Source organism: Schistocerca nitens, chromosome 2 (assembly GCF_023898315.1).
Source record: "Schistocerca nitens isolate TAMUIC-IGC-003100 chromosome 2, iqSchNite1.1, whole genome shotgun sequence".
NCBI classification, from domain to species: domain Eukaryota; kingdom Metazoa; phylum Arthropoda; class Insecta; order Orthoptera; family Acrididae; genus Schistocerca; species Schistocerca nitens.
The window spans coordinates 570603001-570615220 of NC_064615.1; the positions used below are offsets into that span (position 1 = coordinate 570603001).

Genomic DNA, 12220 nt, shown 5'->3' on the forward strand with positions numbered 1-12220 from the left:
ACAGGTTAGAGTAACATGGAGAGCTGCATCAAACCAGTCTTCGGACTGACGACCACAACAATAACAACAACAATTGCTATCAATGTGCTTTGTCCCCGGCAATTTGCTGACTCACGAACATGAGACTGTTTTAACCACAAATCTCATAAATAGAGTTGCTGTTACGAAAAGCACTGTTTGGTAGTTTTGGTTTAGCACATAAATGATATAGTAAATAGTGGGATTACCGGTAGTATTGGTAGCGTCGGTAAGGAAAGAACATAAAGGAAAGTATGAGAGAGAAACTGGGAACCGATGACTTCCCCTCGTTTTTGATTTGTTTGTTTCTTCATTTTGTACATAATTAGATCATTGGGTATTTTACATCCTTGAAAAAAAAAGAGTTGCGTTTTATAACCAACAAAATTTAATTGATCGCATAACTTCTCCTCTTTCATGCAACCAAACCAATTACTTTAATTACTTTTGATGTAAGCACAGTTTACAAAAACAAGCATAAAAGACTATATAATTACTATTGTTATTTTGTAATCAATAGAACTTTCTTCATCATGAGCAAAGGCAAGACTATCTCCTAATTTTGATGAGCGCGAAAGTTGTTTATGAACAACAGAAACTTGTTATACACTCCTGGAAATTGAAATAAGAACACCGTGAATTCATTGTCCCAGGAAGGGGAAACTTTATTGACACATTCCTGGGGTCAGATACATCACATGATCACACTGACAGAACCACAGGCACATAGACACAGGCAACAGAGCATGCACAATGTCGGCACTAGTACAGTGTATATCCACCTTTCGCAGCAATGCAGGCTGCTATTCTCCCATGGAGACGATCGTAGAGATGCTGGATGTAGTCCTGTGGAACGGCTTGCCATGCCATTTCCACCTGGCGCCTCAGTTGGACCAGCGTTCGTGCTGGACGTGCAGACCGCGTGAGACGACGCTTCATCCAGTCCCAAACATGCTCAATGGAGGACAGATCCGGAGATCTTGCTGGCCAGGGTAGCTGACTTACACCTTCTAGAGCACGTTGGGTGGCACGGGATACATGCGGACGTGCATTGTCCTGTTGGAACAGCAAGCTCCCTTGCCGGTCTAGGAATGGTAGAACGATGGGTTCGATGACGGTTTGGATGTACCGTGCACTATTCAGTGTCCCCTCGACGATCACCAGTGGTGTACGGCCAGTGTAGGAGATCGCTCCCCACACCATGATGCCGGGTGTTGGCCCTGTGTGCCTCGGTCGTATGCAGTCCTGATTGTGGCGCTCACGTGCACGGCGCCAAACACGCATACGACCATCATTGGCACCAAGGCAGAAGCGACTCTCATCGGTGAAGACGACACGTCTCCATTCGTCCCTCCATTCACGCCTGTCGCGACACCACTGGAGGCGGGCTGCACGATGTTGGGGCGTGAGCGGAAGACGGCCTAACGGTGTGCGGGACCGTAGCCCAGCTTCATGGAGACGGTTGCGAATGGTCCTCGCCGATACTCCAGGAGCAACAGTGTCCCTAACTTGCTGGGAAGTGGCGGTGCGGTCCCCTACGGCACTGCGTAGGATCCTACGGTCTTGGCGTGCATCCGTGCGTCGCTGCGGTCCGGTCCCAGGTCGACGGGCACGTGCACCTTCCGCCGACCACTGGCGACAACATCGATGTACTGTGGAGACCTCACGCCCCACGTGTTGAGCAATTCGGCGGTACGTCCACCCGGCCTCCCGCATGCCCACTATACGCCCTCGCTCAAAGTCCGTCAACTGCACATACGGTTCACGTCCACGCTGTCGCGGCATGCTACCAGTGTTAAAGACTGCGATGGAGCTCCGTATGCCACGGCAAACTGGCTGACACTGACGGCGGCGGTGCACAAATGCTGCGCAGCTAGCGCCATTCGACGGCCAACACCGCGGTTCCTGGTGTGTCCGCTGTGCCGTGCGTGTGATCATTGCTTGTACAACCCTCTCGCAGTGTCCGGAGCAAGTATGGTGGGTCTGACACACCGGTGACAATGTGTTCTTTTTTCCATTTCCAGGAGTGTATATACAGTAAGTTCGAGGAAGTATTGAAGCGATGTTTGATATGTTTCTGTTTTTCAGTTTTTTATTTTAACTTTTTTTAGGATATTCTTTTCTCTTACGTTATAGGATAAATATATATTCTTTTTTATAATTTTTACCCCAACACACCTCTGTTTCACAGTACAAATCAACAATTTCCGAAGGAAACCACAATGAGACATTGAGAATATCAGTTTACTTATAAATCCAGTTTATTTTTACGTAACAGACTGGAGGATAATTATTTAAACAAAAACGTTCCACAGGTTACCTAGCCCTTTTATAAATCCTCACTTAGTTTTTAAACGGTTCATCGCTGCCAGTTTCTAGGGGAACCGAGTAAGAGGCTGACTGCATATAAGAACAAAGGGATCAAAATGAGATAACGCCGATAGGTATGAAACACACCTAACGGACAGGTAACGATCTTAACTGGCCAAAGCTACTAGAAAAAGTAACGTGTCTACACTGATTTACGGTAGACTACAATAGCCTACAGTAATTTTAGAACTTTACCCATAATAAATCCCGCTCGCCTTTCCACAAAATAGTTCAGTTACTGAAATACTTTTCTTCTACAAACCGATGTAAGAGTTTCAACTATTAATTTCACTTTCCACGAAATTTGTCATACTACTTATCCTCTAAGCGGCATCGCGCGATCGCTACATGCTGGATCGCAACACTGATTCTGGTCGCACGCCAAGACGAAGCATGATCACTATTACACTTGCATTGTTGTCATTATACAGCAAGTTAATGCACCCTCAAAGAAAAGGCATGCTCGGCTCCGAAAGCTCCAGAAGCGAGCGATAAGGAGAACAATATGGACACGTTACAACTCAAAAATAGCAGTTCTGTTAACAGCTGTTCACGGTATGATTACTCAATGGTAGCATAATTTCGGTGTAAGTGAGGCTTTAAATGATTTTGTACATCTCCCCCAACAAATGAAGAGCCACATGACTTTCTCATTCTGTAGTTGAAACTCGCGAATAAAACGAGAGAGCCTCCCGTCGAACCACCGATGTCACCTACCGCGGCGTGTGGTCCCTGACGGTCACCACTCGTTCTCCCATCGATTCTTGATTTTCCGCTTCAAAAGCGAGCTAATGGAGTGTAAGGGAAGGGCAGAGAGCGGTACGTCGAAGTTTTTTTCTTGCATACTTTCCTGCCTATAGAGTGCATTTCGTTCCTATCGCTGCAAAAACTCTTGTCCCTTCACTCTTGTCCCTGAGCAGTTTTAGTTTGAGTTGTCGGGAGGAAATTGTTTTACAGATTGTGGAGTATATCGTATATTGATTATTTATGTTATGTTAGAACTGCGCCTCTGTCCACGATATGCAGGCAGTTTTAGACTGTGCCAAACTTGAAAATCGGAGCTAATAGTATTACTTTCAGTCCATATTGTCACTGGACACAGAATGTCTGCTCGGAAGAAGAAGTTATGGGCTTGGAGCGCCACTGACCTCTTCAATGAGACATCTTTGCATTAAAACACACATCCCGTCGACGGCGAGATCGTTAGGGAAAGAGCACACAGGATCGTGTAGGGTAGGGATATGGTAGGAAATCAGCCGTCACCATTTCAAACGAACCGTCCCGCATTTTGTCATAACTTATAGAAAGCTTCGGAAAGCCAAAATTAATAGTAGTCTCTCGTTCACGAGTCCACTGCAACGACTGTAGCTCCTCAATCGGTCTAGTACGATAAAATCACAGAGTCAGAACGTCCTGACGGAAATTTGAATCCCAGTCCATCCTGATGAAATTTGAGTGCCATTAACACTGCAACACGCGCCTAAATATTATTAGGCCCACTGTCTTTGCGCACACAAACTGGACTGTTTGTAAAGTACTGAGCTCAAACTAGTCTGTAATTCCATGACGTACACAGTTCAGCCGAGATATTTTGAAGAAGATTTCCTAGAAAACTGATAAACAATAGATGTAAGCTAAATGGTGGCCTTTCAGAACAAGACAGAATGATGGAAATATGTGTTCGATATCATATGAGTATATACTGCGAGTATCAATTTGTGAATCCCTACGCTGTTGCTGTATTTCATTTTTAGTAACAGATGAAAGAGATTCGTAGTCGATTCGAGTAACATCCCCTGCTGTTTCATATTAGATGGAAAGATGTTGTCCCTTTCCATTACTCAGCCAGCTTTACGTGAGCTTTTGTGTGAGATCAGTTTCTGCCTTCCTGTCTATCTTTCATCAAACCACCACACCGTATAGAAGGGATGACAGTAATTTACGCTAGTGCCGTGGCAGTCTATTCAAAGGCTGCTGATTCTAAACCTTGTCATGGAGGCAGTTTTCTTCATCATCACTTTGTCGATAAAGGAAGACACGTATTTGATATAAAGTTGCTGACTGAACTTTGCATCTATGTCTTGTACTAACAAGGGGATCGCTCCTACTCGCTATCACCAATTTAGCCCTAATTTAAGGCGTAGGCAGGGCCTGGCCAGAAATGAAAGTGACATAACTCGGAGCTCCAGATGGCCAAGCGTGTATATAAAATAACATTTATGGTGACTGTAGGACGAGAAATGAGACTTTTTTGTAGTATTGTTACCCGCCACAGGTTGGTACAGCAGACAATTTGTAGAATGATAATCCGCGAGTCCTGAGCTCGAGTCTTTCTGCAGAACTTTTTTTATTTTAAATTTTTTAGATTACTTGCGCTACAAAGAAAACGAAATAACGCTGAATACAATGTATTTATTAATATTTTTATAAAGGGCATGATAAGGATAGGTTAACGAAAATTTAGAATTGCAAATAAATTTCCAGGGAGGGATCGTAAGGTTTTCGCGAGAACATTGTAAATAAAATTAGATACTTTCGTTATTTTACAGTTGTAACTTAGACGTGCTGAGGTGATAATCATAGTAAATACAGAGGAAGCTTCTTGCACGCGATATAAACGCTATACTTGTATAATTACATGGTTTAATTACTGTCTTCTTGAGATGTGACTTTTTTATCTCTAACAATTGAGATAAGCGCAGTTTTGAAACTTTTAGTCATATTCTTTACCTGAGAATAAAAATTGGCATCTCAGGGTTACACTGTTACTTGCATTTGGAGAGAGGGTATATCAATTTTATACTGCACGATAGCAATCCTCCTTCACCTTTAAAAATCTCGTCTTATAACTGTGATACGTTTTTCCTCCTCAAGACTCAATTAACAGAAGAAATTTTTTCTCTTGCAGGGTAGCCTTGATCACATCAGTCAAAAAGTGTTCTGTAGGGTTCTTGTTTCCCAGATTTTAACGAAGTAATGACGAAATTCCAGTATTTGATACGTATTCATCCATCAAATTTCCCTTTTTCTTTGTTTTTAATGCACTTTACGAAAAAAATGATAAATACAATACGTTAAGGATTATTTATGTTTATTTGGAGTAAAAGTAATGTAAAAATTGAGATGAAAAATAAAGACTCCGCACAGCGAGTCGATCCCACGATCCTTGAATTAGCTTCCTACACTATTTGTTTGTGGTGGTCTTTCTTTCGATCTACGTTGGTTTTACGTCAGTAGTTCTGTAGGGGTGTCACGTGACATCTTTCAAAATATGTCGAGAAGAAGTTCACTCATGTTTTTTTGTTATTATTATTATTATTATTATTATTATTATTACTGATGCTTGTCAGCCCGCGGTCCAAACGCGCTGAGCTTCAGTGCCAACCGCTGCCTGGAAACAATGCTAACACAAAGCGCTCATGTGTCGCCCGCCCCGCACCATAGCTTTTTTTTTTTAATGCTTGGTCAACTGGAGGTCCAGTTTCTGCACGTTAAGTTTTGGCCTAGCTCTGCATATACCACAAACTGGGACGAAATCGGTGACGACAGGGAGGTCAGGTTCCCTTCTAAGTCCGTGCCATGTGTAAGGGGAGACTTCCACGTTATTGACGATCCGTCCAAATGGTGGAGACACTGGTGTCGACGAGGACCTTCATATCGTTCTAGACTAGTGAATTCAAATGTGACTCCCTGGATTCCTGATGTCCGTCAGTCTTCCGTAACATACATGCACCGTACCACATGGTACAGGCACTAAGCGCTGTCCCTCACAAGGCACAGGCACACATTCTGCACTTTGTAACGAGATGATGGCACACTACGGTGATTCATGATGCCCGAATTGCTGCGAATGCTCGGTTTGTGGGTTGGTGTCTATCTTTGAGTTTGATCCATCTTCGATGCTTTATCTACCTACCTACCTTCTTTGATGCCGAAACATTAATCTCTATTTGTTCACACAAATACAATAAGGACTAAGTGATTCCTAGTTGAATACGTGAGCCGCTGATGTTTTCATTTATTTTGATTTCAAATACCCAGCGACTGGTGCAGAGTCGGTGCTAGTCAACTTAAATTTTTTTCGCTATCACTACTGTATCAAAATCTTCGCAAAGAAAGAGGTGTACTTACAGTGTTTTTAATGCAGTTACGCTTCTAAATACGTTGTTTCCAACGTTCTTGATGAAATTGTTACTGAGGTCTCTGAAACAAGAAAAGAAACGCAAATTAACGCCAATATTTACAATTAAATGTAATGATTTCAATTTATAGTGATCACAAGTTATTTGCAACGAGTAATTGATCTAGCGGGTCATTCCATAATATACAATTAATCTCCCATCGGGCGTGGCTGGTCAAACTGATACATGCTCGATGACATTTTCTGTCAGTAATTTGTCAACATTCGACAGCAGTGACGCCTTCTCGTTATCAGCTTCCCTTCTCGGAACCCTTTTCCTTTGCATATGCTCCGGTATTGGAGGGACTGCTCTGTTACGAGGGCATATGGGGATAACTCAATTATTTTTTTATTATCATATTCTACCAATTAGTGCAAAAATACTTCACAATGTAAAACGAATAATTTTCTGACACGGTAATTAAATCGTTTGTCAATATTAAGTATGAAACTAGTACTTTGCACCTGATTGCATCTTTTTATAGGAGCTTTATTCTTTTCGGTGGAGTACATTTTCTGATAGGTGAATACAGTGAGACGTATAATCTCTTCGACCCAAAATGTGTTGAATATATCTAATTTCAAAATGACCTTGAAGACGAAGTAGTTACAGACGTTGATGACGAAGTTGGAGGTCCACAGGCAGACTCAGAAACAGAGATAGACGACAGTGATGATGGTGAGGAAGTACTTGGATACAATTATTATTATTTTGGAAGGAACAAACCGACAAAATGGAACGAAGCAGTGAGGATACCTTTGGCATGCTCTAATTGCCTGAGAAATGACTTTTCCCTTATTGTAGTTCTGTATACAAATCAGTTTAGTTACTGAAAGCTGAATTGAGAAAATTCGTTTTCAGCTTATGTACAGATGAAGTGTAGAGGTTCATTGGCATCTCATATGGGCGGTAATTAAAAATTTCGCATCATAATGCGCTTAAAAGTTTTCCAATACATTATGCGGTGCCTTAAATTTTACAGTCGTGCGACTATCAATGAAATGAGACAGACCAGGCAATAGCGATCCGGAAGATACACTACTGGCCATTAAAATTGCTACACCAAGAAAGAAATGCAGATGATAAACGGGCGTTCATTGGACAAATATATACTGGAACTGAAATGTGATTACATTTTCACGCAGTTTGGGTGAATAGATACTGAGAAATCAGTACCCAGAACAACCACCTCTGGCCGTAATAACGGCCTTGATACGCCTAGGCATTGAGTCAAACAGAGCTTGGATGGCGTGTACAGGTACAGCTGCCTATGCAGCTTCAACACGATACCACAGTTCATCAAGAGTAGTGACTGGCGTATTGTGACGAGCCAGTTGCTCGGCCACCATTGACCAGACGTTTTCAATTGGTGAGAGATCTGGAGAATGTTCTGGCTAGGGCAGCAGTCGAACATTTTCTGTATCCAGAAAGGACCGTACAGCACCTGCAACATGCAGGCGTGCATTATCCTGCTGAAATTGTACAGGGATCGAATGAAGGGTAGAACCACAGGTCGTAACACATCTGAAATGTAACGTCCACTGTTCAAAGCGCCGTCAATGCGAACAAGAGGTGACCGAGACATGTAACCAATGGCACCCCATACCATCACGCCGGGTAATACGCCAGTATGGCGATGACGAACACACGCTTCCAATGTGCGTTCACCGCGATGTCGCCAAACACGGATGCGACCATCATGATGCTGTAAACAGAATCTGGATTTATCCGAGAAAATGACGTTTTTCCATTCGTGCACCCAGGTTCGTCGTTGAGTACACCATCGAGGGCGCTCGTGTCTGTGGTGCAGCGTCAAGGGTAACCGCAGCCATGGTCTCCGAGCTGATAGTCCATGCTGCTGCAAAGGTCGTCGAACTGTTCGTGCAGATGGTTGTTGTCTTGAAAACGTCCCCATCTGTTGACTCAGGGATCGAGACGTGGCTGCACGATCCGTTACAGCCATGCGTATCAGATGCCTGTCTTCTCGACTGCTAGTGATACTAGGCCGTTGGGATCCAGCACGGCGTTCCGTATTACCCTCCTGAGCCCACCGATTTCGTATTCTGCTAACAGTCATTGGATCTCGACCAACGCGAGCATCAAAGTCGCGATACGATAAACCGCAATCGCGATAGGCTACAATCCGACCTTTATCAAAGTCGGAAACGTGATGGTACACATTTCTCCTCCTTACACGAGGCATACAACAAAGTTTCACCAGGCAACGCCGGTTAACTGCTGTTTGTGTATGAGAAATCGGTTGGAAACTTTCCTCATGTCAGCACGTTGTAGGTGTCGCCACCGGCGCCAACCATGTGTGAATGCTCTGAAAAGCTAATCATTTGCATATCACAGCATCTTCTTCCTGTCGGTTAAATTTCGCGTCTGTAGCACGTCATCTTCGTAGTGTAGCAATTTTAATGGCCAGTAGTGTATATTTTATACTTGTACAGAACTGTCAGTCCTGCATTCTCGAAGGAAATGTACCTGTATATGAGAAGCCAGAAGGATTCCATGGAGGTAGTGTTTTCGCTTATACACGAGAGCTATTACTTTTGAAATTCCGATCAGTCGCGAAATAGAAACACAGTGAAAAGCAAAAATGTTTTATTTATAACATTTAGATACACCTTCCAGCAGCTTTTCTGTGTAGTTGCCAATCAAACTTACACATTTATCGTAGCGTTGTATGGACTTCCCCGTACACTCGCCACAAAAGGCAGCCGCCTTTGCTGACGGCCACTTCTCTACTCTGGTCTGCAGTTCGTTGTCTGTGCCAAAATAATGTCATCATAGGGGGTGGTTAATGTGACCAGAGAGATGAAAGTCAGAGGTAGACAAGTCCAGGCTGTACGGCGGGTGATCAAACACCTCCCATCGAGCACGCTGCGGGAGCATCTTTCTTGCACTGGAGCGTGCGCCCGGCTATTGGCATGAAGAAGGAAAGCAATGACCAGGGTTAGAGGTGCAAGTTTCAAATGAAAAAGGGAAGGGAAAAGGTGCTCATATAAGGTAAAGAAAGGGAAGAAAGATACTGGTATATTCAACTAATTCAACGATTTCTCTTTTTCTTTTCCAGTGTGTGGAATTACAAACATGTACCTCAAATTATCATTCATCAAAAGAAGGAAAAACCTAGAAGCTATTGTAGTTCCAGACAAATAGCTTCTCTACATTTTTAAAAGTAAACCTGTTTCTAGTAAGAAATAGAACGACATTAGAGATGCTAAAGCCTCTTTCGACACCCAAGAAACCAGTAGAGCAAACATTGTATTCACTCGGAGTAGCAGCTCTGCAGATGTGGCGAATTCTAATCGTCTAATGTCTGCAGTCAGGTATTTGTAGCTATAGACACAATATAGTTCTCTCTGCAACCTGTGTACACTATGTGATCAAAAGTATCCGGACAGCCCCAAAAACAAACGTTTTTCATATTCTAGGCATTGTGCTGCCACCTGCTGCCAGGTACTCCATATTAGCGACCTCAGTAGTCACTAGATATCGTAAGATAAAAGGGGCGCTTCGCGGAACTCACGTACTTCGAACGAGGTCAGGTGTTTGGGAATCACTTGTGTCATACGTCTGTACGCGAGATTTCCACACTCCTAAATATCCCTAGGTCCACTGTTTCCGATGTATTAGTGAAGTGGAAACGTGGAGGGACACTTACAGCACAAAAGCCTACAGGCAGATCTCGTCTGTTGACTGGCAGAGACCGCCGACAGTTGAAAAGTGTCGTACTGTGTAATAGGCAGACATATATCCAGACCATCACACAGGAATTGCAAACTGCATCAGGATCCATTGCAAGTACTATTACAGTTAGGCGGGAGATGAGAAGACTTGGAATTCATGGTCGAGCGGCTGCTCATAAGCCACACATCACGCCGGTAAATGCCAAACGACGTCTTGTTTGGTGTAAGGAGCGTAAACATTGCACGATTGAACAGTGGAAAAACGTTGGGCGGATTGACGAATCACGGTACACAATGTGGCGATCCGATGGCAGGGTGTGGGTATGGCGAATACTCGGTGAACGTCATCTGCCAGCGTGTTTAGTGCCAGCAGTAAAATTCGGAGGCGGTGGTGTTACGGTGTAGTCGTCTTTCACATTGAAGGGGCTTGCACCCCTTGTTGTTTTGCGTGGCACTATCACATCACAGGCCTACATTAATGTTTTAATCACCTTCAAGTCGATCGAGCATCTGTTCATAATGCACGACCTGTGGTGGAGTGGTTAAACGACAATAATATCCCTGTAACGGACTGGCCTGCACAGAGTCCTGACCTGAATCCTATAGAACATCTTTGGCATGTTTTGGAACGCCGACTCCGTGCCAGGCCTCACCGACCGACATCGATACCTCCCCTCGCTGCAGCACTTCGTGAAGAGTGGGCTGCCATTCCCCAAGAAAGCTTCCAGCATCTAATTGAACGTATGCCTGCGAGAGTGGAAGCTTTCATCAACGCTAAGTGTGGGCCAACACAACATTGAATTCCAGCATTACCGATGGAGATCACCCCGAACTTGTAAGTCATTTTCGGCCGGATGCTTTTGATCACATAGTGTATTTTCTCCGGTAACAGCGGTAACAGAAGTTGCTCTGACTTGGAAACTGCTAGGTGCGTCGGCTGGATCCAAAGAAGGCACAGATTCTCTAATTTTGTCAGAATTCTCACACAACATAGCAGCACACTCAAGCCAAGATCCCCAACGAGTAATGACCAAGAAATTCGGAAGGGGCAGGCCAGTGGTTTCCCTGTAGGCAACAACAACTCTCAGAGCTTTCAGTAGTATCTTCTTCAGGGCAGAGATGAAATGACCTGCGATGTCGTATGCGTTCCTCACGTATTCACAAACCAAACGTGGTACGTGCTTCAACTTAGGAAATAAAGTTTTAAATTGGTTAACAGCTGAAACCATGTATGGAGCCTGGTATAACCACAAGAAGAAGTTTTTCAATCTCGATAACTGCAGGCCACAGTTTTTTGGCAGAAGTCCATAATTGATTGCATTATTGTACTGGCATAAGTAGTTTGCAGCTCATACATTTTTAACGACATGGACTTAACTTTCTCCCCTGCAAAAGAAAAAACTATATTATTCAAAACATATCGTTCCATTGAGTCTATGGTTTCATCCACAATGACTACCACATCGCAATCAGACACTTTCTCCTTCATTCTTTGCTTGGTTTCTTGATAAAGAGATTCCATGCATTTTTTTCTTAAAGTGCTCTCATCTTCGTGAATTCCTGAAGACGTCCCTTGAAGGCTGGATGGTTCACCTTATTGAGTGGAATTCCTGTTTGTGTAAAGGCTGCCCACAAATCAATGTTTAATTCCTTCAAATTTCGGCTTTTTGAAGAACCCTTTTGAAACGCATTTCGTAATAGACGTTGTCGCTATTTGTTTGCTTGAAGAGTCTTATTCATTTGATGGTAAGAGCTAGAAATGTGTTGTCTGATACGATCTCACTGGGTGTTTTTCATCTAACAAAATTCCTGAATTGCAATTAGTACAGTGCGTAATATTTCCAGTAATGTCTGCGAAATCTTGTTTGAATTCCTGAGCCAGAGCAATAAATCGGGTACTGGACACCTTTGACATGACAAAAATCTAGTAGTACACTCTTTTAGCAATGTAACAAA

The 12220-nt window shown here is 43.4% G+C and overlaps 1 protein-coding gene across 1 annotated transcript in view; it reads right to left on the reverse strand.

The window, feature by feature from the left end:
• The window catches only part of LOC126235164 (G-protein coupled receptor GRL101-like), a 412667-nt gene that overhangs the window by 158822 nt on the left and 241625 nt on the right, over nucleotides 1–12220 (reverse strand). The window contains exon 19 of the mRNA XM_049943896.1: nucleotides 6520–6591. Coding sequence (XP_049799853.1) covers nucleotides 6520–6591 — 72 coding nt within the window. The remainder of the gene's footprint in view (nucleotides 1–6519; nucleotides 6592–12220) is intronic.